General features: G+C 55.0%; 1 protein-coding gene across 30 annotated transcripts in view; it reads right to left on the bottom strand.

Moving 5' to 3' along the window:
• Positions 1 to 12,917: 12,917 nt before the first annotated feature.
• Positions 12,918 to 27,600, bottom strand: part of NCAM1 (neural cell adhesion molecule 1) — a 331,209-nt gene continuing 316,526 nt past the window's right edge. For 10 of the 30 annotated variants that reach the window (XM_089312658.1, XM_051849346.3, XM_089312633.1 and 7 more), the window contains one exon: positions 24,629 to 26,958. In XM_089312658.1, the coding sequence (XP_089168784.1) occupies positions 26,879 to 26,958 (80 nt within the window). In that variant the 3' untranslated portion in view covers positions 24,629 to 26,878. Of the gene's footprint in view, positions 16,125 to 17,305; positions 18,104 to 19,083; positions 19,201 to 19,976; positions 20,185 to 24,628; positions 26,959 to 27,600 lie in introns of those variants that run through there. The other 20 variants (XM_051849322.3, XM_008261331.5, XM_008261337.5 and 17 more) reach the window with 4 other exon arrangements.

Below are 27,600 nucleotides of genomic sequence, written 5' to 3'. Positions count from 1 at the left end.
AGTTTTAGGAAACCTTCCCTGGTCAAATAAGATACTAACATTAACAGGACCTGGGTGAAGGGTATATAAGAACTCTCTGTACTATCACTGAAACTCTCTGTCAATGTAATAATATTCCAAAATAAAATATTTTGAAAAATGTGAACAAAATATGCCAGAACCATTCTCATCTTCAGTTTCTAGTTCATCCAGTGACCAAACGTCTTGAGCAGCTACTTGGTAGCCAGAGAATTAGACCGGGGTGTGACGATGAGGAGGAGAGAATGGAAAGACAGTGGCTTCAGGGAGCATATGGTCTTCCAGGAAAACCTGCCAGGGCCACAGACAGGCTCGATGCAATGGCCTGGAAGCTTCTGGGGAGCTGTGCACCGTGCACAACAAGAGCATGGGAGAGCTGGCGCCGTGGCTCACTAGGCTAATCCTCCGCCTTGCGGCGCCGGCTCACTGGGTTCTAGTCCCGGTCGGGGCGCCGGATTCTGTCCTGGTTGCCCCTCTTCCAGGCCAGCTCTCTGCTGTGGCCAGGGAGTGCAGTGGAGGATGGCCCAAGTGCTTGGGCCCTGCACCCCATGGGAGACCAGGAGAAGCACCTGGCTCCTGGCTCCTGCCATTGGATCAGCGCAGTGCCATTGGAGGGTGAACCAACAGCAAAGGAAGACCTTTCTCTTTGTCTCTCACTGTCCACTCTGCCTGTCAAAAAAAAAAAAAAAAAAAAAAAAAAAAAAAAAAAGAGCATGGGAGAGGGGAGAAAGGAAGGTGTTGGCACCGTGGTCAGAGTGTGTGAAGGCACACAGGTGTGACAGCATGGTGTCACAGGGGTCCTGAGGTAGTTCCCTTTCGGAGGAGGGAGAGTAGAGAGCGAGGGGAGGTTGCACTGAGGGAGGCCAGAGGGGCAGGCAGGTGAGCCTTCTTTGGTTTTAACGTGTGGGTGAAGGTGAAGGTGAAGGACTGAGGTGCTCTGAGCCAGCCAGTCCCAGATTTGCACTCCAGGAAGATAGGAAAGGACGGAGAGAGGCGGGAGGCTTTCTGGCTGTAGGCAGAGGAAGTACCCCAGGCCTTGTCTCTTGCCATCTGCTTTGAGTTCTCTCTTGCCTTGCCCTCCCTGGTCTGGGCTTCTCTGTCCACACACCATGAGCCACCTTCCCTGCCTGTCTTCTCGGAGATGTGCAGCCCGGGTTGAGAATCGTGGGGCTGAACATGCTGACTGCTGTGGAGACGGCTCCGCAGACCACACACTCCTGTCCTTTACCAGCTCTCGCTCCCTGACTCCTTGCTCCCTGGCAGGTGCTCAACCTGGGTGCCAGCCTGTGGGGGAGGATCTGTGAGCTTACAAAGACACAGAAAGGGCTGATGGGAGCCTGACCAGGTCAACAGTCACGTGGGTGACAAGGAGGAAGTGGATACAAGAGACGTTAATAGTAGAGAAAATCAATAGAAACATTGATTAATTGGAAGTGGAGAGGAAGAGAAAGGAAGATTTCTGGGCCGATGAGCTAATTTGGCTTTGGGAAGTGAGTGGGGACCTGTGCTCCTCTCTGGGACTGGGAATGGAGGAAGAGAAGGAGGAGGGGGAGGAGGGACGAGGAAAGTGATAATGAGCAGGACTGAATCCTTCGAAGGATGGACTCCACGGTGCTAGGGAAACGGTTGTTGGTCCAGATACTCATTCAGGAGGAGCATTTTGGAACTGGAATAAATAGCATATTTCTAGTATTCTGTGTCTTAGCCCCTTTCCTGCGGCTATAATGGAATACCCCAGACTGGGTCAGTCATAAAGTAAAGAAGCTCAGGGAGCTTGCGCATCTCTGCAGGCGACTGCGTCACTTCCGCCTTCCCAGCTCACTGCAGTCCTTTCTGCCAACTCTAACTGGAACGGAGCAAGGAGGGGGTTCTGGAAAACGCATGTAGCTCCTAATCAACAGGGGACATTTGGGGGCCAACATTGTGGCACAGTGGGTAAAGTCACGGCCTATGATGCTGGGGTCCCATATGATCCCTGGTTCAAGGCCCGGCTGCTCTGCTTCCGATCCAGGTCTCTGCTAATGCACCTGGGAAAACAGTGGAAGATGGTCCAAGTGCTTGGGGCCCCGATATCTATGTGGGAGACCCGGATGGAGTTCTAGACTCCTGGTCTGACCCAGCCCTATCTGTTGCAGCCACTTGAGGAGTAAGCCAGAGGTAGAAGATTTTCTCTCTCTCTCTCCTCTCTCTTTCTAAATCTGCCTCTTAAATAAATAAATAAATCTTTTTACACACGCACACACACACACGCATGCACACAGAACACTTTCAGTGTACCATCCACAGTCTGAAGAAGCCACACCGGCGCTGGATTCCCTGCGGAGCTGCTGTTTGCTACACTGCTGACCGTGGCCTGCCCTGGTCTCAGCCAGCCTCTCCCTGTGGGGTGGCACCAGGAAGCTCAAGACCTGTCTTTGGGGCAGGCATGTGGAGGAGTGGTTGAGACGCTGCTTCGGATGCCCACACCCCTGTCAGAGTCCCCGGATGGAGCCCTGGCTCCGCTCCCGACTCCGGCTTCCTGCTGATGCACAACCCTGGGAGGCAGCAGTGACGGCTGAAGTGGTTGGGGTCCTGCCACCCACATGGGAGACCTGGGCTGAGCTCCCAGCTCCTGGCTCTGGCCCAGGTCCCGGCTGTTGCAGGCATTTGTGGAGTGGCTTAGCAGATGGGAATTCTCTGTCGGCCTTGCTGATAAAACGTAAAAAATAAAAAACTGAAGAGAAAAAAACCTTCAGTGGATTAAAACGGGTATGGCTGGGTGAATACATTGGTTCAGCACAGACGCGTGGCGAGGGCTGAGGCGACATCAGGTTTCTGGTACACAGGAAGGCCTCAGTTAAGGAGTTTCCACAGTAATCCAATCACGTACTCGTCCTCACTCCCTGAGAGCGTTTGTACACAGCAGGGCGCCAAACCCAGATGTCTTATCTCCTTCCAAGGTCAGCAGACAGCTCAATCCCGGAGCAGGGCGGAGGGGAGGCGGGGCTTTCTGTCTGGGCTGGGCGGGTTGGCCGCCAGGCCCCGCGCGCCTGTGCGTCTCAGGACGGCCACTTGGTGGCAGCCTTCGCCCACTCTGTGCCCTTCCCAGCCGGAGCCCGCCCAGCGGGTCTGCTCCTCCGCGCGTTCTTGGGGAGTCTCAGGGACCCCGCCCTACTCACCCCTGCTGCCCGAGACTCGCTCTAGTTGGGGATGGAGGCGCCCACGTGTTGGTGGATGCGTGCGTCGGGGTCGCAGGGAGGTTTTGCCAAGCCTGGAGCGTCCTCACCGGCTGGACAGGAGGTGGGTGTGGCTTTGGTGATTGGGCAGGGGCCTGGGGCGCAGATCCTGGTCATGTTCCCGCTGCCCAGCGCTTGGAGCATCCTTGCTCTACTGTGCCATTGGCTGCCAACGAAGGACCAAATTCTCAACTCAGAGAGGACAGTGGGCAGTGACAGAGAGGCCCAATGAGTGGCTGGGAGTCTGACCTTAGCTGTGTTCTCCAGGCCTCCTGCAGGTGTGGGACACACTTGACAGCCTTCAGCAAACTTCCGGTTTGGTACAATCGGCCAACGTTTGCTTCAACTGCCCTCCTCTGGACGCTGCTCCTCCTGGGGTGTGGCAAGGGACAGGAGAGCCGCCCCACAGACGTGGCCTGACCAGCACCGGACAGACCGATGGCTCCTACATTCTCCCCTGTGGATCCCTTATGTCTGGGTTCAAATCTGGGCTCTGCTTCTTGGTGTGACTTTGGGCAAGTTACCCAGCCCATCCCAGCTGCATTTGCCTCCTCAGTGAAATGGGGTTAATAACGGCACCCATCTCACAGGGTTATTCTAACGACTCAATGAGTAAATATTTATAAGGCACTTAGAACCGTGATCGTTACAGTGTTACAGAGTGTTTAAAAAAATCAAGCTGTCAATGTCAACATCCCGAGTAGTTTTATCTATTTGCTTATTTTGTTTATTTGAAAGGCAGAAAGACAGAGACAGACCGACTGACAGACAGAGGTCTTCAATCCGCTTCCCAAATGCCCACAACAGCTGGGGCTGCCATAGGTGGAAGCCAGGAGCCAGGAACTCCATCTGCGGCTCCCACGTGGGTGTCGGGATCCCAGCTAGTTGAGCCATCACCTGCTGCCTCCCAGGGTGCTCTTGAGCAGGAAGCTGGGATTGACAGGAGAGGCAGGACTCGAACCCAGGACACTGCATGTGAGCAGTCCCAAACAGCATCTTAAGCCCTGTGCCATACGCCCACCCCGCAGGTGTTTTTGATCGTCCCTGCTGCGTTGCCTGTCGGACTGAATTCAAAGCCGATTTAAAGGCCGTGGTCTGCTTGATTCTATTTAAAGCATAGTCTGCCATTAAGCCCATCCCCGTCTGGTGTGCTGCGGGCGGGCTGGGTTTTCAGAGCTGTGCAGGAGTCTGCACCTGGCCCTCTGGCATGACGTCATCTTGGCTGCTGGCCGCCTGGGGCGGCGGAGGCTGGCTCGTCTTGCCTGCAAGATCCCAGACGCACACTGTGTCTACCATACTTCCTGTCTGTGGGGGGACCCTGTCCCCAGCCCTTAGCCTGCAGGGCTGGGCCTCACCCCACAGCTGCCACGTTCCCCAGGCACCTGCCTGCTGGTGTGTCTCCACCCTCTGCCCAAGGACCACCTCCGGTGGAGTCCCACAGGCCCAGATCCTCAGCCGCGGGGTCTCTGGGGGTGGGTTCTGGAAATGCTTAGTTCAAACAAATGCGCAGGAGCCTAGACGCTGGTGTGGGATGAGGGGAACCTGGGCCAGGGCGGGGCTCCACTGCTGCCTCCCAGCCTGGGCCGTGTGGGGCATGGTGGCTGCGCACGGGAGACCCTCTCCTCATCCGGGGGACCTGCTTCCCTTTGCCAACATCAGGACACAGATGTGGCAGGATTTCCTTGGTGCGCCACACTGTCCCCCGTCAGCCTGAGAGAGCTTTTGGCTTTGTCCCTCGGGTCGCAGCCCATCACCCCTAGGAGGCTCCTGGCGACCAGCCATGGTCCTGGGCTCCCCTGGTTAGAAACAGCACAGGGCTGTCCCCTGGTCACTGGCGCCTCAACCTGGGGACTGGTACACCCTTGGCTGGTTCACACCCCGACCCCTGTTTGCTGGTTCCTGGTCTCCCAACCTAGAGAGCCACCTGCTCAGTAGGAAGATCCCAAGGAAGGAGGCTCCCAGGCTTTGCCGGGCCAGCCTTGTCCATTGAATAACCGTGACTTTGAGACAGACACGGCAGACCGGGGAGCATTGATCCTGACCGTCAGGATCAATCAGAGAGGCACTCTCATTGGCTGGACATTGCCACCAGCCGGGGAGAAGGGGAGGGTGGTGACCCACGAGCAGAAGCTGGGGCAAGCAGAGTCCCTCCGCAGCCGCATGGGAGCCCTGTGCCCTGACGCCTCCCCTGCCCCATACAGACTTCTCCAGGGTGCAGGCTGCAGGGTCTCTGGCGAGGCTGTGGCTCAAAGGCGCCCTCTCTGGCCAGATGTAGACCCTGTATGCACACACAGATGAATGTGGTTCTTCATGAAGTTCATGAAAATGGAATTTAAAAAAATCTACTCTGGTGCAAAAATTTTAGGGGTCGTCAAATAATTCATGAATATGCATATTATTAAAAACTATGTGGGAATCTCAATATTTTACACAAAAATAAACTTATGTTTTAATTCCGTTTTCCACAAACTTTTCAAAGCTCCCTTGTATTTTCAATTTCGAAGCTCCCTTGTATCACTGCTTCACTCACATGATCAGGCATTCCCGATGTGTGCAAGGTGCTGCAAGGTACAGGAAAAAAATGAATACAACAGGCAGACTCTGCCCTGGGGGAGTTGAGAATTCAGTGGGAAAGAAAAACATGGAATTAGAGATTAAATAAAGCGTGGAGCCTTAGCATATGGCCAAAGGGTATGTAAGGAACATTCTATAGACTGCATTTCACAGGGTCAGGGGTGCGCCAGTGGTGGAATCCCAGGGCCACCTGCAGATTCTTGTGTGAAAGGCGACGGCGCGGGCAACAGCACAAAAGCACCTTGAGATTTTCAAAAGCAGCGAGGCCAGCCCTGTCCTGACCTTGGATGGAACCTAGGACAGCAGGCTGCAGGCTGGACCCAGAGACAGAAGATCCTGAGACGGAGGCTGGAGTGAAAGTGAAGCCGGGCCAGGGGTACAGCAGGGAGCTGCAACGCGGTGCAGGGAAAGCCGAGTCCCCTTGGGCACGTGGGCGCTGGAGGTTGGAAAGAGCGTGGCGTTGTGTGCGATGGGGGAATCGTGTAGAGAGACAGAGAGTGAGATCTTCCACCTGCTGGTTCACTCCTCAAATGCCCACCACAGCCAGGTCTGGGCCTGGTAATTAAGGGGCTCACGAGCAACACTGAGAGAGTTGAGGGGGGACCCCAAGTTGATGGAGATAAAACTTCTACTGCTCCAATGCAATGGTGGAGTAAAAGAGAAATTGAGTTGAATGTTAGAAAATATTCATTGCATTTTCTCCAGGGAGTCTTATCCTTACTTAGAGGGAAGGCACCAGCAGAGGGCTCTGTGCTTAGAACACAGGCTCCCTCACAGTTTTAGGTCTCTGCTTAAAGGCCACCTCCTCAAGGAGGTCTTCCCTGATTGGCCCTTGTAAACTGGCGCTCCCTGCTCATGAGTTTCTCACCCCCTAAACTCACACATGCAATTAGACCTAGAACGCAAGCCCCAGAGGTCAGGTCTTAGCGCCTCAGCACCTAGACTAGGCCTTGGCCCTCCTCGGTGGGAAGGGGCTCTTTGAGCGAGCCAGTGTGATGACTGGGGGCAGGCGTGCAGCACAGTGGGTAAGTCGTCACTTGGGACGCCTGTGTCCCACCGTGAAGGGCCTGGGTTTGAGTCCCTACTCCACTGTCATCCAGTTTCCTGCTGGTGTGCACCCTGGGAGGTAACATGAGAGACCCGGATTGACTTCCGGGTTCTTGGCTTTGGCCTGGCCCAGACCTGGCTGTTGTGGGCATTTGAGGAGTGAACCAGCAGATGGAAGATCTCGCTCTCTGTCTCTCTGACTTTCAAATAAAATGAAAAAGAAAAAACAATTTGTTGAAGGGACATTGAGTAGATGAAGAAAGGGCCTTGCAAGCAGAAGCCAAAGGCCAGGGCCCCGGGGGAGGGGTCGGTTCAGACAGAGGAGGCGCTGCGGGGCCGCGTGGGTGGAGGCGGAAGGGAGCTAGGCAGGCGGGCGTGGGCGGCCGCGGGGCTGAGCGTGTCCCCTCTGACGGCTTCTCTTTTCCCTCGCAGGAAGTGATAGGCGCTTGGCTGAGGCTGGTGGAGGGGCTGTTTTGGGGGAAATGAAGTGCTTTCGTGGAGGGGTGCAGCCAGGAGTTGTTGAGAAGTGTCAGCAGGATTGTGGGGCGGTGCTGGCGGCCAGCCTGAGCGGGACCCCGGTTACCTCTCGGTGCCACTGCGCCTGCTTACCTGGCTTTTCTCGGGCAGCACCCCCTGACCAGGTGTGGGGGGCAGATGGCAGCCAGGTAACTGCGAGGCGGGAGTCTTTGAGCAGGGCTGCAGCATGAGGACACGGTGGTGGCAGGAGCGTCGCAGTGGGCGTGTTGGGCCAGGGGGCCAAAGCAGGTGACATCGGCAGGCAGTAAGCGGAAAAGTCTGGGAGTCGATCAGCAGGGGACTTTGCCAGGCTCAAGAGCCAAGGATGGGAGCTTCTGAGTGCGGGAGCCGGCGGAGTCCGGGAGACCTCAGGGGAACTGACGCTGTGACATGGGTGGGTGGCGGAGAGGAGACGGGGTCCAGCTGGGGGACTGGTGTGTTGGAGGAGGTGTCCACCCAAAGCACTGACGTCACCCGGAGTGTGGTAGAACCGCACCGTCATCTGCAGGGCTGTGGGCTAAAAAGCCAAGGACCCCCCGAGGGTGTGCCCATGGTTAGCATGGCCCCGGGGGGACGGCCAGCCTTCTGGGGGGCAGGGACACTGGCAGCCTGGAGGTGACCAGCAGGAGCCACCGAGACTCGGCCCCTAGCCCCGAGCGCTAGGGCACCTGGAATGCAAAGTGAGTCGCAATGCTGGGAGGGGAGAACCCATTAAGGAGGGCAGCAGAGGCGCCGGCTGATGGAGGAGGCGGAAGCCTGGGAGTCCCAGAGCCCAGCAGAGTTTAGGAGGGAGAAACGGGGGGAATGGATGTTTGCCTGCCCCGTGCGCCTCTCCCGGGCTTCTGTCCTGTTGAATTAGTCCTCGCTGTTGCACAGCCACGTGTGTCAGGGAAGGCAGCGTGCCCTCACCTTCTCTTTCTTCCTTGTGTTGTTGGAGAACAGGTTGCACTCACACAGGGAGACGACAGAGAGAGATAAGCTCCATGGCTTAGCTCTGCACCTGCCACAGCACCGAGAAAATTCTACCAACCAGCTTTCTGGGATAGAACAGCATTGTAGTCCGGCTTCCCAAGGGACCTCTCTTGCCATCCCTGTACGTCCCACTGACCACTTGCCCCACTGAACGGCATGTGATCCCTTGCCCCAGACCCTGAGTGTTTGTCCCCTGCCACTTGCCATCTGAGCCGAGAGCAGACTGGGCTCCGTGAGCTTCACAGCCTGTGCTCAGACGGAATCCCAGTGTTCCCTTTACCCCAGCCTGGCCGTATTCGCCTGTTCACACTAGTCAGGCAGTTGAACAACCCAGGCATGGAAGGGACATGGAACATAGCTGTGTAAAGTTCTTGGGGGCAGAGACGGGCAGGAGCATGGAGCACTTTAGGGCTCACAGGGAGTTGAGCAGAGCTGGGGGGTCATTTAGGTGGGAGGGGCGCCTCTTCACTCTCTACCCTGCCTCATCTCTTGCTCTCTGTCCAGCCACGTGGACTTTTTGTTCTTCCAAGACACCAGTGGAGTCCTCACCTCAGGACCTTTGCACCTGCTGCTCCCTCTTTCTGAACAGTGACTCAGTTCTTTCAGGTTTTTGCTCAGATTCACCGTTTTAGACATGTCTGCTGTGGCTGCTCTGTACCTGGACTTATTGTTATCCATGGCATTTGCTGTTCTCTGACTTAGCCGAGATAAATTAGATAATGCTATGGTAAAAAAAAAAAAATCCCAAATTAAGGGACTCGTGACAACTCTGAAGGAAGGGTTATTCAGTGATGTGCTGAGAACAGCTTGTACTGACTCCAGAGCTCGCTCGCTGTCTCTCAAATAAAAGAAATCAGAACAATGTTTTGAAAGTTACATTAAATTAGCTTACAATTAACTGAATCATGGGAAAAACAGGGCCGGCGTGGTGGTGCAGCTGGTTAAGTTGCCGCCTGTGAAGCCAGCATCCCAGAGGGGCACCCACTGGAGTCCTGGCTGCTCCACTTCCGATCCAGCTCCCTGCTAACGCACCTGGGAGAGCAGCAGAAGACGGCCCAAGACCTTGGGTCCTTGCTGCCCACACAGGAGACCCAGAAGGAGGTCCAGGCTCCTGCTTTGGCCTGGCCCAGCCCTTGGGGAATGAACCAGCAGATGGAAGACCTCTCTTGCTTTGTCTCTCCTTCTCTCTAACACTGCCTTTCAAATAAAATAAAGTCTTAAAGCAGAAGCAGCTTTAAGACTTTAATACCCCAAGTTCAGCTCTTCTTTATTGTGCTACTTGTTATTATATTCACTCTGTTGAAGGCAGTGGCCTGTTACCATGACACGTTACTCTTACCTACCTGCCTACGCGTCCTCGTGCCCGTGAACCTGGGTGATGGATACGGATGGCTGTGCATCCTACCTACTCCCCGGCTGCAGATGCCAGATTGCAAAGAGCCAGATTGTGCGTATTTACACACTGCTGAAATCAGTAAATGCTACAAATCAGAGTTTATTTATTTATTTTTTAGTGCCTGTCTAGACGTAAGGAAGTGATGGGAAAATATTTATGATGCAGATTAAGTTTACAGTGTGCCATGCCTGCAGCTGTTAACACTGTGAATGGCACCAAAACATTGAGACAGGGCTCTGCTCGTACGCAGAAACGTGTGCCCAATTCCACAGGGAAGCACCCCCGCAGCGCTGGTGAGGAGAGAGTCCGGGGCCCTCCGAATACGAGTCTCTGTGGCTTCCCCTTCATCTTCCCGTTAGCATCAAGGAAGGTAGCAGACAGCACTCAGGTGGGAACTACCCTGTTTTGAGTGGGAACCGTGGGCTGATTTTGGATTCAGTGCTATAGCACAAAGATTCTCATTTTAACTGGCTGTATATAATTTCTTTTTTTTTTTCTTTTTGACAGGCAGAGTTAGACAATGAGAGAGAGAGACACAGAGAGAAAGGTCTTCTTTTCGTTGGTTCACCCCCCAAACGGCTGCTATGGCCGGCGCTACGCCGATCCAAAGCCAGGAGCCAGGTGCTTCTCCTGGTCTCCCATGCAGGTGCAGGGCCCAAGGACCTGGGCCATCCTCCACTGCACTCCTGGGCCACAGCAGAGAGCTGGACTGGAAGAGGAGCAACCGGGACAGAACCGGCGCCCCAACTGGCACTAGAACCTGGGGTGCCGGCGCCGCAAGCGGAGGATTAGCCAAGTGAGCCGCGGCGCCGGCCTTTGCATATAATTTCAGTTTAGAGTACTCTCTGCTTTATTACTTGTAAATTGCATCCCTTATATCAGTAAGGTTGATAGCACGCACGTGCACACACACACACACAGCTCTCCTTCTCCCCTGCCACTGTTGGTTGATGCTTACTTTATTTATTTTTATTTTTATGTATTTATTTAAAAAACAGAGCAACAGAGTGAGGGAGACACACCACACACAGAGGTCCTCCATCTCCCAATTCACTTCCCCAAATGGCTGTAACAACCAGGAGCCAGGAGCTTCTTCCAGGTCTCCCACATGGGTGCAGGGGCCCAAGCATTTGGGCCACCTTCCGCTTCTTTCCCAGGCTCTTAGCAGGGAATGGGGTCAGAAGAGGAGCAGCTGGAATCTGAACCAGTGCCCATCTGGGATGCTGGCGCTGCAGGCGGAGGCTTAGCCCACTACACCACAGCGCCGGCTCCAACTGATGCTTTTTATCCACTGGATGATCTTGGGCCACCTGTCCAGACCCTACACTCAGGTCCTGGCACATCTACCACCCAAAGCACCGCTGACTGCTGTGGCCAGAACCGAGGGTATCTATCAAAAGCTCTGCCTAGACCTGCGAAACAGTGCTACTTTGCTTGTATCCCACTGGCTGTCGCAAGTCGCATGCCGTGCCCACCTGCATGTGAGCAGAGAAGTGTGATGCTGTCATGTTCCTGGAAGGAGGAAAGGAGGCCTGGACTCTATGCACACAGCCCCGATAACCATCAGGACCTACTAGGATGCTTACGTGTTTACCGTCTGCCCCACCCCTCACCTGACCATAACTTCAGTGGAGAAAGACGGCGAGAGCAACGGAGATGCCCCGTAGATCCTTACTGGATGAGTCTGAGTAGAAAGGAACCTGGAGGAGATGGCTCAGTCTGCTAAGGGCCAGGGGCACTAGCAAGGCCCAGGGGATGCAGAATGCGGAGGCGTCCCCCTCGGATTCCTACAAGCGTGGTGGCAGTACTGAAAGGAGCGCTCCGATACAGGTGCGAGCAAGGCAAGCCGTGTTTTAACCACCGTGCGGTGTCCTGAGGCCTCCTCCGGCCCTGCAGCCGGGCCTCCTCCAGGAATTCCCCATCCCAGCGCCAGCAGCTGCTGCTTCCAGACACAGCCAGACAGCGGCTCGCGTTCGGGATGTGGAGATGAGGTATAGTTGTCATCACTGTCTAGCTGGAGGCTTTGGTCAGCTCCAGTTACAGCTTAAGTGCTGAGGGTGAAGCTACAGGAGAGGGGCATTCTTTCTAGAAGAATCCTTGTGCGTCTGCTTTAGTTGAATTCTTTTAAGTAGGCAGAGAGAGAGAGGGAGGGAGGGAGGGAGAGACAGAAACCTCTCATTCAGTGTCACCCCCCCCCCCAAGTGGCCACAGCAGCTAGGACTGGGTCCAGCGGAAGCCAGGAGCCAGGAACTCCATCCAAGTCTTCCGCAAGGCCGGCAGGGGCCCCAGGACTTGGGCCATCACGTGCTGCCTCCCCAGGCACGTTAGCAGGGAGCTGGATTGGAAGCAGAGTGGCCGGGGCTTGAAACGTCACTCTGATACGGAACGCTGGGGTCACAAGCAGAAGCTGAGCCTGCTGCACTGTGACACTGCCCCACTGTGGCAGTGCTGAGGCTCAGGTGTTGATGGCTGTGGCAAGTGTGTTGTGTCCTACCCACGGCAGCCAGCGGCACACACTCCCATGGAGAGAGGAGCTGCCTTGTGCAAAAAAAAAAAAAAAAAAAAAAAATTACACTAGGCCTTCTGCAGTGTCTCACTCATCAACCAGGGTGTCAGCTCCGTTCCCTTCCTGGGTAGTTCCTGTCCCCCAAAAGGGGAAGCTGAGTCCCAGGGAGATGACGTCATTCTTCTGAGAGCAATCAGGGAATGGCAGATGGGGCTGGCGCTGCTATGGTCTGGGAAAGCAGTGGAAGATGGCCCAAGTTCTTGGGCTCCTGCACCCACATGAGAGACCTGGAGGAAGCTCCTGGCGCCTGGCTTCAGATTGGTGCAGCTTCAGCTGTTGTGGCCAATTGGAGAGTGAACCAGCAGATGGAAGACCTCTCTCTCTCTCTCTCTCTCTCTGTGTAACTCTGACTTTCAGGTAAATAAATAAAAAAATGGCAGAATCAATCTTTCTGAATCCGATGTGTGGTCCTTCCAGACCAGGACTCTACTACCAGCCCATGAGAAACAAAAGGGGGACAAAAGCCTGCATTCAGGCAACAGAACTCAAAACACCAGGGTTTCCTGGATCTTTCTCACCAGGTTTCAGAATCAAAGGGCACAGGCACGCGCACACTGGACTCCACGACAGAGTCTCACTGAACGGAAATAAATCCCAGCCGGACCATGACAGCTTTTTTTTTTTCTTTCAATTTTTATTGAACACAAGTATTCTGACAGAATGCAAAGTCAAAATTCTCAGTTAGTACTCAGTATTTACACCAGTGAGAATGGAAACAAAGGTGGCATCGGTGTTTCACTCGGTAAAAAGTTTCGTAACAAGAGAGAAGGCCCCCGGATACGGAGTGCTGGGCGGGGGATGCTCACGGAGGGCTCTGAGAACCACCATCCAGCCAGCCAGCCGGGCTGGGCGACCCTGGGCTGTGGAAGGCGCCGTACAAAAGTGTGAAAAGAGACTTCCACGGCGAAAAGCTGCGCTATATACACGGCGGCCCTGCAGGACTGGGAGGCCCTGCTCGCGGCCCCGGGCGCCCCTCCCGCACCACCTGGCCATGCCGGTCTCTATGTGAATACATACGTATGGCACATACACACATAGACACATTGACACTGGAAACTTGGGGAGTGGATCCCTCCTTCAAAGAATTAAGAAAGGAAAAGTATTGATAAAGATAGAACATCTTGAAAATAAAGTAACTCCCTCTTTGATCTTAGAGAAAGCATTGCTCTTTAAAATAAAAGAAGAGGAAAGGAACGCTCACGCATGCAGAGACACACGTATGTGTGATGGGAGAGAGGCAGGCCAGCGTGTGGGCAGTCTTGGGTTCCGGCTGGTGGTGGAGCCAGGGTTCTAGGGGGTGTGGGAGGGGGGTCAGCTGCCCTGGGCCAGGTTATCTGAGGGCTCCCTCAACCTCTGTCTCTTCCGAACCATCACAACCAAAATCAGTTTGCCTGATGGCAACGGCCTGGAGTGAAATGCACGTTTTCCGCGAGGTACAGCGTGGGCTTTGGCCTACTTGGTCAAAGCCATTAATATCAACAGAGGAGGAACTAATTCCACTGAACAGCCTGGTGACCGGAAGAGCCTGCCCGTCCCCCTCCCCGTCCCAGGCACCCAGCCTCTCCCATTCTGCTGCCTGCTCCAAGATCTGTCTCTGCCTTCTTTTCCCCCTGGAACCCGTGCATTTGCACCACAGACGTTGCACAAGGCCGTACAATCAGAGAGACCAACCAAGGCTGTGGGTTCTGGGATCCTCCATTTCCATCCCCAGGAGGTGAGAAAATGCAAAATAACCCCAAGTTGAGCAAATGACAAGACCATTAGTTTTCACAGTTTGAAATGATAATCTAGCATCGCCACTGGGCAGACCGCAGAAGTGTCAGAACATGGGGGAGAGGGTCCAGAGGCAGAGGCAGCCGCACCACCCTAAGCTCTGCTGCTTTGTACCTTAGGAAGGGAATGCATGCCGGAGGACTGGTTTCTGTTTACTTAGCGTCACCTTCATCATCATCTGTATTTCATCTGCTTTGTTTAAAGGCTTCAATTCCTTTTAAGAACTCTTTTTGTTTCCTGAATATTTTTTTTCTGAACTATCTGCTATACCTTCCACAACCAAACTATGTTGAAGTTTTTATTTCAATACTATGACAAAAACACGTTTCACACTAAGATAGTCACGCATCCACAGTGCACAAGCTTGCAGTTCTAAAGTAGAATGAGAAAAACAAAAGCAAAATTTCTATACAAAGGGCTGGCTTTTCCCTTCTCCCCCCTCCCATTCCCCTTAAAGTTTCTGTTATGTTTTCCCCCGCTTGGTTTCCGATCCAGGAAGTTGTGTTATGATTCCAGACAGTCGGTGGTTGTTGTCACTGTTGCTTTTTTTCCCTACAAATGCTGCCTAAGTGAACAGAAGGCTGATGTTATTTGACTTCCATAGATTTCCAAAAAATGACACTAATTCCCTGAAGCACACATGCTCTTCCGCTCAAATCTAGATTCTGGGCTCAAAAGGAGATGGTATGGATGTGTTTTATTTGGCTTTCTACAAAAAAAGGGGATGTTTGGGGTAAAAATGTGTGTTCACCAAGACCAGCCCCAACTATACAATCTTCTCTGCTTCATTCAGCAAAGCCAAAGGAGTCCTTCAAATGCGAGGGCACCAACACCTGGGGAGCAGAGCCTTGTTCACCGATGCAGGTGGGTGGCGGCTAATCAGAAAGTGGTTTGACCCCCCCGGAAGGAACACAGAAAGAATTGAAACCAAAACACAAAACCCTTCCAGGACGAGACAGATTTTCACCTGGGCCGGACACAGGTAAAAACTGCACATCAGAGCGTCAGGGAGAGCCGCTGCGGATGATGATGTTTTGTCAAGTTCTCTGCTAAAGCAATCCTGCGATGATCTCACCTACCTCTAGGCAGAATTTGTTACTTAAAAAGTAAAAAAAAAAAAAAAAAAAAAAAAAGGCAGCTGTTTTATAAACACAACCGAAGTCAAACATTTATCAACTTGTAAACACTGGCAAACAAAGTTGGCAGAAAGGAAGAGAGAGAGAGAGAGAGAGAACCAAAGAGAAACATAAAAAGTCCAAATACTGCAAATTGAGATCTACCCCCAGAAGCTGCGATTTGGCATTCTTCCTACAAAACAAGAGTCTACGTGGGAATCGAATTCAGCTAGAAAGGGTGACACACTTTGCATACTGAACAAATACAAAGTGAACAGAAATGATAACTTATTTATGAGGTTTTACAGAGTTCGAACTCGACTGAAAGTACAAAAATAAACTGTGGACTTTGTTCATTCGGTTAGTCTTAGTGCCTGAAAGGGTTTCTCTAAAACAGGTCTGTGCCAATTGGGTAACACCAAGTGTGGTCTTCCCGAACCTAGACTTTTTTCTTTCTTTTTCTGAGCTTCCTAGATTCTTAATTTGGGGTCCTTTTGTTTGATTTTTTAAATGGTTTCAGGGAACAGAGTGTCCTAGTTTGGCTGTGGGTTTAACCTTATTGTCTCATTTTCTTACAAGTGAGTGCGCAAGAAAGGGACCCTTTCTATAAACCTACAAAAAGGATATCCTGTATTTATCTGTTTTAGTTAATTTTTTAAAGGCAAAAGACACTAGAGGAATGAGGTGTGTGTGTGTGTGTGTGTGTGTGTGTGTGTGTGGTGTGCGCGCGCGTGCGTGGGATGCAGGAATCACTCCGGGGAAGCTGCTGTGCCGCGTCATGTTTTGCTCTCTGCTCCTGGCCGCTCGCCCATCATGCTTTGCTCTCGTTCTCCTTTGTCTGTGTGGCGTCGTTGGGGACCGTCTGGGCTTCGGCTGGCGCTGGCTTCGTTTCTGACTCCTGGCTCTCCGACTTGGCTTCCACAGGGCCCTTCCTGCGGAGAATCAGGAAAACAGCGCCGCTGAGACAGTGGCTTGCACACGCCTCCCCTCTGCCTGGGGTCTCCAACTTTGGATGCACCTGTGCATCACCTGGGCTGCGTCCCCAGAACGGATCTGGATGTATTTTAGAAGCACCCAGGTGACTCTCATGTGTGGCCCGAGTGGAGAAACACCCAGAGAACAAGCCCTTTCCAGTTCCATGGGTGCCGGGGACTCTGCTTGTACTCGCGGCAGGAGAAGGGGCAGTGGAGGCCACTGCCACCTCTGCGCCCTGACTAGGGCTGCCGTGCAGCTGGGCGTGCTGCACCTGAGGCACACAGCTGGCTCCTCTAGGATCTTCCCCTCCCCACCCTGCCCGGGCTCTGCGTCTCAGGGTGGAGCCTCCATGGCCTGCTGGCCACAGGGGAGCTGCACGGGCAGGGCTCTCAGAGTTCTGTTCCCTCTGGACACTGACCTGTGGGCTTCCTGGTGAGGTTGTTTGGCAGCCATAGAAGCTTCCAGAAAACCCCAAGTCTGGCCCTGTCTCCATGAGATTCAAGCCTAAGCTGGCACCACTGCATTCTGGCGTTACACGGAAGAAACCCAAAAGACTGAAGGCTTTGCCTTGACCTTGTAGACCTGGTAGCTGAGAGGTGTGTGGGTGGCCTGGGTCTTCCCCGCCACCCCAGGAGCGCGGTGGGAGGAAGGGTGGGCATCTCAGCAGGAGGTCACAGGACCTCTGGACCACACCCTCTCCCCCCTCCCAGTCCCCGAGCCCGGGGGCTGCCTCTCTTCCTCCCGAGCGGTGGGGGCTCAGCCTGGCACTCGGTAGCACCCGACAGTGGCCCTGGCATAACTGAGAAGGGCACCTTGGCCTCCTTCGCTGCCTCCCCCTGCTATGCTTGTCAGGGGCCCGACCGCCAGGGCTCCCTAGGGTAAACCAGAAGCCGCTGCTCGGATGATAAGGATGAAACGTAATTAACACGGCCTAATTAGTGAGCAGCGGCTGCTCTGCTGGCCGGGGCCCAGCTGCCTGCCCCGGACTCTGTCTGCCGGTCCCAGGCCCAGGGCTGACAGTGGCGTCAGAGAAGCCCCAGGGGAGGCTGCAGACGTCCGACCAGGAGGACACAGCACAGCACAGACACACACCACCACAGGACACACCCCGACGACAGCACACAGAGAGAGGCCGTACTCGGTCTTTGCTGGCGCAGGCGACACAGAGCTGTCTGCAGTGGAAGGAGCAAGCTCAGGGGCTTGTCCACTGGCCCCAGCGGCGGGAGCAGGAGAGCCCAGGGCTGCAAAAACATCCTTTGCAAGGTCAATATCTGGGGTCTTGAAGTTCCCTTCGTCCATTTTAAAGTCCTCGCCCTGGGAAGGGTTTGTGGCGCTGACGGAGGCAGCCTCGCTCTTCGGGCTAGCGGGGGCTGTGGCTGCCTCGGGCAGGCTCTTCGCGGCGCCGGGCTGGGTGGGCTCCGGGTCCGGGCCTTTGGTGCTGGGAGCCTCCTGCTTGGCCTGGGAGGCTTCTGTAGCAGGAGCAGCCGGGGCTGCCAGGGGACTGGCTGCACCAGTGGGGGCCGGCTTGCTGGCCGCAGGGGCCGTGGAGGCGTCCCCCACGCCGGTGGGGGCGCTGGGGCTGAGCACGGCCCCCTGGTTGGCCAGGACACTAGAGGACAAACTGCTCGCCGCGGGGGCTGAGGTCGGGGTGTCGCTCAGGTCAACGAGGGGGGCGACTTTGGGGGCCGAGGCCGGGGGAGGGGAGGCGGCCGAGACGCTGGGCCCCTTGGAAGGGGTGGCCTGGCCAGCGGGCACAGAGTTCAAGTCTGGCGCGGCTGTGGCCGGCGGGGCAAGACTGGAGGTCAGGGTGGTGGTTTCACTGGTGGGGCTGTTCTGAGCAGTGGCAAAGGTTTCGGTGATAGTGTCAGAGTTAGTGGTGACGGTGGTGACAGAAGGCAGCATGTCCTCGACAGTGGCTGTGGTATCGGCAGGCAGCCTGTGGGGAGGACAGGAAGTAGAAGAGAATAGACAATGAGGCGGAGACTGACAGAGAGGCCGGGAGGAGGGCTGGAGCCGAGCAGAGGGGGCCGTGGGTGGGCATGCGGTGACGCACAGGCACGGACGCAGCCCCACAGAGAGACAAGGACGCCGAGAGAAGCACACGCCCAGGCGGGCAGAAGAGGACACGGGGAGACGACAAAGAACGTGGCGGTCGCAAAGGGCCCGGCCAGCCCTTCCTCCTGCTGCTGTCCCTCCAGCTCGCTGCAGCGGGCTCCCTTCCTCACACACCTGCTGGGGCCTTCGGATCCCCACCCAGAGCTCCACTGAACCAGAGCCAGGCCTCGGTTCAGTGTCTGCCTGCACTGGGACCTGGGCCAGCCACCGTGCAGGGCCCCAGGGGACAGGGATGGGGACAGGCAGGAATAAGGCAGAGCATGAGTGCCCCAAAGGGCTCCTAGAAGCCACAGGTTCTGTGGTCCCGAGAGACGCCATTCCCTTCAAACCCACAGGTGCACGTCACAGCCACGGCTGGTCAAGGTCACTGAGGGTACCCAGGCTTCCAATAACAATACAGCTGGGGAGCTGTTCTGCATCACCAGTTTCCCTCACTCTTTTAGGCAGAAAACCAAAAAATCCTAGCACTCTAAGACATCCTATACAGAACCTGCCTAGCCTCTCTCCACGAGCAGTTCCCAGAGTATGTGTATAGCCTGGAACAGGATCCCTTCTCGGGCAAGGAGCCCTGCAGGGGCACCCATGCAGCCACCCTCAATGGAACCAAGAGTGCCTTCTCTCTAAGGAGAGAGGGGGCCAGGCAGCTCCTAGCCATGTGGGTCTTCCAGCCAAGGGCTCCGGGGTCCTGGCCTGCACTGTAGGGCTCCGGACTGAGGACGGGGAGCAAGGAACGTGGGGCAGGAGGTGGAGATGGGTGTGGGGCTCTGTAGAGGAGGTGCCAGCCCCGCCCTGCCCACGTACTCGGGCTCCGTCAGCGGCGTGGTCTCATTGGGCTCTGTGTGTTTCCCACCATCATGGTTTGGGGTCCGCTCCTCCTCGGTTCGAACCTCCACGATGGGCTCCTTGGACTCGTCTTTCCTGCAGAGAGAGAGTTCTGGGGGTTACATCCCAGGGAGAACAGCGATGCCTCAGGGGCCCCAGGCAAGACGGGCTTCTAGAGCCGGGCACCAGAATCTGTCTCGGTGGCACCTGGGCTAGTGGTGTGACCTAGAGTCTCTGACCTGCTCACTGCCGCCTCGGTGCCTTCATTGGGGAAATGGGGCAAGGACCAGTTCCTACCTCTCCTGGTGGTGACGAGGACTTTGTGCAGTCCTCCCGTGGGTGTGTGTTCCGGCAGTACCTGCCGTGCGTGGGGTGCTAAAACACTTATCTCCTTCTGCCCCCCTTTCTGGCTGGCTGCAGGTCAGCCAGTCTTCCAAGGTGCCCACTAACTGGCTCGCCAGCTGCTGCTGGAGGGGACAGCATCTAGATTGTCAGCTCTGCAAGGACAGGACTTTTGGTTCATTGTTTCCTGTTGTGCGGGAGAGCCTGGATAAATACTTGTTGAGTGATGTATGAGTGAATGACAACACGGAGGAATTGGAAGCAAGGCAAGTGTGTGCCTGAGACACCCACTCCTCTGCTGTAGCTCCGTGCAGGGTCAGCTCTGACAATTCCCCTTATCTTCACAGAGAGATTTGAATACACCAGATCTGGGGCTGGGCCTCCCAATCTACTTTGCAAATAGGCAATGCTTCTCTCCACCAAGGGTGCAGTTGAAGGGAAGGCCACCCCCGGGTGCAGTGGATGCTCAGAGTGGGGACAGCTGCCAGGGCTCTAGGCCAGGGCCCGCAGGGGTGGGTGTCTGCACTCACGAGAAGGCGGCTTTGCCCTCCTCCATGTCCTTGCCCTTGGCTCCGGGCCCGGCTTTCCCACACAGGTTGACGGCGATACACATAAGCAGGCCACACTTGTTCAGGAAGTAGCAGGTGATGTCCACAACCACCAGGAGCAGGACAAAGATGACAATGAGGATGCCCACGATGGCGCCGGTGCTCAGGCCTGAGGTGGGGCTGCCGTTGGCTTACGTAAGAGAGAGAGGGGGCTGGTGGTTAATAGGTGGAGACATGGGAACCCTGGACCCTACAAAGCAATAGCCCTTGGGGTTGGGGTTGGGCCCACAGGACAGAGCCAGGGTGTTCGTGTCCAGAGGGACACCTTCCGTGGGGCCTTCCTACACTCTGGTGTTGAGATGACAGGGTCTCTCTACATCTTGAGGGAGGGATGACAATCTCATGTCACAGACTTAGGGACAGGGTCATGAGCCTTCCCCAGAGCCACCCTCTGCAGGCCTCCCATGAGTCCTGGGAGCAGGCTGGGACAGGGGATGAAGCAGCTGGGGGGCGGTGTGGCTGTCTCCTCCGCAGCAGGTGGTGCTCACTAGTTTCAGGCTGGGCTGTGGCTCCCGACAGCAGCCTGGGACAAGGCGGAGGAGGGCTCCAGGCTGTCCTCGGGGACATCAGGTGCCAGGAGGTGCTGAATCTGCTCCCTACTTCCTCCCTGCCCTGCCTGAGGAATGGCGCCAGAGGACCTCATTCTTCCTGGTTCACCCTCCTGCACAGTACCCAGGAGGATGAACAAAGTCCACCTAGCTCTGGAGACATGGAAGCTGCCCAGGCCTGGAGGGCATGGTGACCCGTCTGGGAATACTCACCGTCTGGGAGCTCCGGCACGCTTGGCTCAGACTTCGGGGAAACCCGCAGACTCACCAGAGATGCACACTCCCAGACAGGCACGCTCACACACAGAGCAAGCGTCCACACACACAGACACCCGTTCTCACAGTCAGTCCAGCAGCACCCAGCACCCTGGTTCTGGCTGGACGCACCAGCCCCTGAGACTAACTCCCTTGGTGTCCTCTGCAGAGTCCCCCAGGGCCCGAGGCTATTGGTGCTGTCCCGGAAGGGCCGGGGCTCAGTGCTCGGGGGCCCCGGGAGCCGTGAGGGTGGACCGGCTGACCTTGGTGGGTTCTATGCGGCTAGGAGACAAATGGTTGTGCTGCAGGAAGCAAGAGCCCATGAGCAGCTCTGCTGATTGGTGAATGTGGACGCAGTGACCCCAGCAGAAATATGAGCACTTGCCATTCCGTGTTTAGGGGTGGGGAAAGGCCTTGCAACCAAGTGGCCTGGCCCTGTCAAGGGAACTGCTGGCAGGACCCAAAATTCAATACATCTACATGGCAGGCTAATTTTTTAAAGTTGATAATTTTGTATGGGCTGTGAATGATGTTATAACTATCCTAATGGCCCTTAGCAGAGCAAAGGTTCCTCCTCCCTGGTCGAAGGACATGGGCACGGAACTAACAACCTCACCCCACCAAGCAGACCCTGTCTGAAGCTTCCTAGGCTCTCAGAGCTCCCTGGCATTAATTAGCTCAGTGCACTGGGGGCGGGGACTGTAGCCAATGCTACCTGGAGCTCGGCCCCACCTAACTCTGTGCTTTGCTGAGCTCCAGGCCAGGCCCAGGGGCCCTCTAGCCACAAGTCACACAGATCATGGACGTGGCCCAGGGGATCCAGTGCAGACATGGGCCACCCAGGCCTCATTTTTCATGCATCTATCTGTCTCATTGTTGGGGGGCTTCCCTCACTGCCCCAGGGATCTCTGCCCAGGCACTGTGGTCTTCCCCAGCGACAGGCCCACCCACTGATCCTCATTTCAAACTTCAGTTTAGGGTAGAGGGTGCAAGCCCAGCATGGCCAACAGGATCGTGTTCCCCGTAATAAGGAAGGCATTTCAGTCTTGGGTTTGCTCTCCAGCCCATGACGCTGGGTGCGGAGCCTCTGCAACCCCCGACTTTAGTATCTGATGAGTGTGGCATGTCTGTATCCTCAAGAGGGGATCGGAAGCAGGCTGTTTTTTATTTTGGTAGTGGTGGTGGAGGAGATATGTCTGTACTTTTTGGTTTGTGTTTGATTCTGTGGCACCAAGTCTGCATACTGATGTTTATGCGTGAAGGTGAGATTGCGGGACTAATCACAGGTCTAAAGAGGAAAAGAAACTGCTGAAAAGCCGCTCTCTGTGCCCAAGAGGATGGCAGCTGGGGCAGTGTTTGCTCTGTGCTCGTCAGACCCAGTCCAGAGGCCCACACTTGCTCTGAGCACAGGCAGGAGGATAAGACTCTGAACTGCACCATAAGCCAAGAGCAGGGCAGTGGTCTCCCCTTTGATTTGCTGTGAAATCCAAAGTCTTTCTCCTGGCCTGTACATGCTGGGGACTCTGATAACCCCTTGGACCACGGTGACTCATGGTACAAACCCGGATGGGTGGTGAACACACAGCCTGTGCCCACCCAGGACTGGGCTCCTTCCTCGGTGGCTCTTTGTCATCCTGCAGGCCTCTGGGTGCAGCTCTCGGAGAGGCATCCCCCAGTAGCTCACCGAGGGAGGAACTTTCCCCCAAGTCTCCCACAGCCCCTCATTTTCTCCTCTTACCACTGCCTGCTGCCTTCCACGCATTCACAGCCCATTCTCTCTGGACCTCTTCCCTAGAACATCCCACAGGGGCCTGCCTCTCTGTCTCCCCAGCATCTAGAATGGACCTTAACTCATAGAAAATGTTCCGAGAATACTTGCTGCACACATGAATGAGTATCTCCCCCGGGGATGAGAAGGCCGCTTCGTAATTTAAAGGTGTGTCATGAGAAGACAGAAGCATCTAACTGGGCATGGCACCAGTGGCTGGCAACGAGGGGCCCGGGGACAGGGTGCAGCTCCACTGAGACAGGACGAGCTGTTCAAACACAGCGTGGGAGCTGACTTCCCTGTTGCTGGAGGCCTTTGAGCTGGGGCTGAGCCTGGGGGAGGGGGTGCCTTCAGGTTCTCTTCAACCACAGAGCCTGGCTCTCCAGGTCAGTGTTCTACAGATCTGGGCACAGCTATAGATTCCCTAGTGCCAGTGTCCTCCTCCGTGGTGTGCACCAGGGTTTTCTCCTGGAAGACTAAAATGCTCGCTCAGTCCTATCTTTAATCATGGTTTCTAGAGCTTTTGTTTTTGCATGAAAAAGAAATACCTTACAACTCATGGATTTTTCCACCTGCAGTGGACTTTCTGGGGTGCCTTATTACAGATCCAGAATCTGGGGCTCCCCATTGCCATGGAATCAAGATCGCTGGGCTCAGGCTCAGCATCAGGATTGGAACAAGCAAGCCCGGGGATCCAAAGGAGAACCAGCCCTCCTGGGTTCTCCCTCCCCTGCACCACAGTGTATTGCAGCTGGCCGGTGATCCGCACCCAGCCGTGAGCTGTTACCATCTTGCCCTGATGAGCCAGATGTATTGCGAGAGAACAGATACTCTCCCCCTCCAAAAAAGGGGCGACCCTGACCACTGCTGACTGCCCAGACTCTAGACATCTGGAGCAAGCAAGGCTCTCCTCAAGCTGGCGAGAGAAGGCTTGCCATTTTCCCGAGAAGAATCCATAAGAGGGCATGCCATGGTACAGAGAAAAGGGTATCCAAGGTAAGTCCACGTTCATTCCCTCTTGCGAATGTTACAGAACTGCTTAGTCCAGGAAAGCCAGAGGACCGACTGTCTCCTGAGTCCTGGCTAACATCCTGCAGAAGGAAAAATAAAGCCCCTTCCGTGGCGTGTGTGTGCTATGACCCTCCCCCTGACCTCCCCTGGCTCACACACCCTTGCATCTCGCACACAAAGAAGGCTTCCTGGGAGAGCTTCCTCCAAACCTCAGAGGTCACAGCCACCCTGGAGGTGAGATTACAGGGCTGGGCTGTCTTCTGTGTCTCCTGGCTTGAGAGAGGAACTAGCACTCAAGAGGTAACTGGCTGGCCCCTAGATGAGACCCACATATGTCCACTTCCTCAACCTTCAGATGGGACCAAGGGCTTGCATTTTACATGCCCAATGGGCCTGAGTTACGGTCCTACAGGAGCCTGGAGCAGAAGTTCCCTTCCCACTCTTTCCTCCCCAATCTGACTGTCAGATTCTCAGAACTGTCGAGAGGGGTTCTGGTTTACTCATAAACCTTTCCATGCATGCTGGTCCTCCCTAGAATCAGCTGACGGCAGGGGCTTGCAGGACGTGTCTGACTAAGTGTGATGACAAGCAGCACACAGGTCCCTAAAACCTTCCCGGATTTTCTCAAAGGCAAGATCACTCTCTGCAGCCTCCGTGAGGGCAGGAAGGAGACCTTGCTACAGAGTGGTGCATCTGATGGCTGCAAACGTGCCCCTGTTTCCATGGGGACGACCCTCCCCAGTCTGCAAGGGCAACCCTCCTCCCCCTCCCCCCGCTGGGACTCTTGGCTGACTCCCAGGAGAGCTGAGAAGCCTGCTGCTCCTCTTTAGGAAGGGCGTCTGTTTCTTTGGGCTAGTACTGCATTCGCCAAGCTAGAAACGTGAGGTCTCTCTGGGTTATCAGACAGCCAGGCACATGGAAGTAGAGGGAAGGGACATTGGAAACTCTGTTGGACACACAACTACCAAATAAAATCCAAAGACGCTGGTGAGTTCACATGAACTGTTATTCTCTTTAATAATGCAAAGATGTCAACTTCATAAAGGCCTTGCTGATTATCTACACGTTAGCATTCTTGTTAGTAGAAAAACGTGATCCAAACCTGCTATATAAATATGCCCTCCCCCCCGAAAAAAAAAAAAAAACAAGCAGAGGAACCCTATGGTGTGTGGCCTGTGGATAGCTCTATGGAGCGTGGGAAGGGCACAGAGCAAGGTGCTCACTCCTGCAGGTGTGCCACAGGCTTCACCGGGAACCCAGGGTGCAGTGGGGGCTGGGGTGCACTATGCTGTCTCCCAGAGGGCTACCATCACGGCCAAGGCCTGTCTGAAAGAATGGGCCCATGGCAGTGACCCCCAAGTTGCCCCAGCTCAGGTCTGCCTGGCCCCTGGATGTGCTGAGGGGACAGGGTCCACGCCAGGTCGCTGCATACTTAGGGCCACATCAACAAAGGGTCCCTTGAGAGACCCTGACCCTGTCTCTCCCCTGTGGGTGAACCTGGGACCAGGGTGAGGCAGACCCCTGAGCCGGTCCCCTAGGGTAAGTACCCATGATGCCTGCCTAAGACAACCACAGCAGTGGGGAGGACCTGGTGGGGGCCTCTTCTGCCTTCCCTGGCGCTCTCCCGCCCTGCCCTGTGATTCTCACACTGGGCCCTGCAGGTGCCAGCTTCCTCCCCGGCTGCATCTGTTGCCCTGGGGAGAAGCGCGGTGAGGGAGTCCGGGGAGAGGCCTGTGGCGGGGGTGAGGGGCACTCGCCCGTGGGAGCTGCTGAGCTGTGTGCAGCCCCTGTGGCTGCACGTGAGCCTGCACACTGAACGCCGGGGACACGGGCCTGTGCCAGCACAGTTAGGGGCCACGAGGATCCCCAGAGGGAAAGGCCAGTCTTTGAACATTAACAAACAACAACAGAAAACACACACACACACACACACAAAGAACCAAAAGGAACAAAAATCAAACTGGCATGGAGACACTCAGCGATGAGATGTGTAGGATGACAGGGGACCACAGTGACCGGAGGGAGCCTTTATTCAGGAGAAGGCCAGCCCCAAGCACACACATCCGGACGGGATCCGGCCCTGGGTCTCTGCAGGACCTTCAAGCACACCCACTGCCTCTCCTGCGTGGGTCCCCAACAGCAGGCTGAAGCCAGGGAGCACTTGGCTTTGCAGGAGTGTTTTAAAAGTGTTACCAACCCAAGTGCCCAACAGAGCAGCTGGGACATTCAGAAGGTGCAGGCAGGCTGACTCGGCCCCCGTGTGCTGGCCCTCTGGGGCTGGGCTGTCCGGATGGCCAATCCCTCCCCTGCCACGTATCTGGGCATGGACAGGACTCACGCCTGGCTCACAGGGGACGGTTCCAGCCTGCCTGGAGGACTGACAACATACAGTGATTACACAGGTCTCAGCTGGACCACATGCCCAGGACACGGAGCCTCTGTGCTGATCTGTGACGTGCTGTCCACGCAGCAGGGGATGCAGCCCGACCTGGGGACAAGCCCCTTTCAAAACCGACACATGCTGGGCCCATCATGGCTTGACTCTGTTCACAGAGCCGGCACAAGGAGCTGGTTATGCTACCGGCATCAGAGCATCTCGCAGAATGTTTCATCAGCCCCAGAAAATCCCAGCAAATGCAACAGTTTCCACGGGATGGGCTTCGGGGGACGTAATCTTTGCCTATCATGCCAGCGAAGTGCTCAAACGAATCACTACAGTCTGGCTCTCTCCACGCGGGCACTTCAGTATTTAAAGGCAAGCTAAGCCAACTACCTACTGAAGGGAGGGGGAAGAGGAGCACAGAGTTAGAACTGGGGGGGACATGAGTGATTTTAACAATTTGATGCAAGCTTTGTCAGGTACTTAAGAGTTCTTCCTCTGCTACATTTTAGGCATGAACAAAAAAAATGCAACAAGCAGCAGATATGCAGAAACTTCTCTGTAAACCTAGTATTATGCTTTTTCTTTGTTTAAAAAATAGTATTTAAAGAAAGAGCTCTGAAATTTTGAACTGCCATGAAAAAGGGGGCGAACTCCTTCCGAAGTGGCACGAAGGTATCTGTGGATGGCAAAATGTCTGGAGGTAAAGCTTTTTCCAATTGCAAAACCTTCCTCTTCCACACAGAGGGCTTGCTCGGTGGCCAGTGAGTGCCCGTGGTGGTCCTGACAGGCTCATCCAAAGGGGGTACTGATCATTTTCATAGGAACTGGGCTTTTAAGCAAATTTTTTGTGTTCAAGTTCCTAACAGAGCAAGACAAGAGTCACTGCAGAGAGAAGCAAGGAGACAAAAGTGTAGGACGCAGAATTCCCTCCCAGTGTGGCTGTAGAGCCAAGCAGTGGGGCCCCGGAGAGAATGTGGTTGTTTACAAACATAGGTGGCAGTGGGGATGTCCCAGTGACGTCCAAGGTGGCAAGTGTGACAACAGACACAGGAAGGGGAGGGGGAGAGAAGGAGAGAGGGGGTAGAGACAGAAACAGAGAAAAACAAATAGATAAAAAGAAAAAAAAATTAGGTCAAATATAGAAAACACAGGAATCCAAGGTTAATTCAACTTAGTCAATTAAACCGACACAGGTTAGAGAGGAGTTCAGTGCGGTCTCAATACCAAAGGCCAGTTCAGAAGCTTAGCAATGCCAGAAGCAGCACAGCGGGGTTAACTCTGGGGTTAGGGGTCAGCGAGCAAATGAAATTAAAGTGAGAGAACGGGAGCCTCCACAGGAAGACACAGGAGTTGGATTAGGAGCGTGTTACCTTTGGCTAAGTGAGGTCTTTTAGATGCGGTCAACGAGTGTGGTCTTCTAGCGTCTAGCGTTTTTGCCCGTGGTGGTGGAGATGCATTGGATGGCTGCACTAGGCTGTGCTCAGGACAGCGCATGGCCTGCACAGAGATGCCACTGACTTGCTTCCACTGTACAAGTCCCTGTCATTGGGCTGTTCACATGTCCAGTCCCGCACCCCTCTC

This window comes from Oryctolagus cuniculus, chromosome 1, assembly GCF_051225735.1.
Source record: "Oryctolagus cuniculus isolate XC-2025 breed Fujian yellow rabbit chromosome 1, ASM5122573v1, whole genome shotgun sequence".
In the NCBI taxonomy this organism is placed as follows: domain Eukaryota; kingdom Metazoa; phylum Chordata; class Mammalia; order Lagomorpha; family Leporidae; genus Oryctolagus; species Oryctolagus cuniculus.
This window is presented reverse-complemented; position numbering and strand designations above follow the sequence as displayed.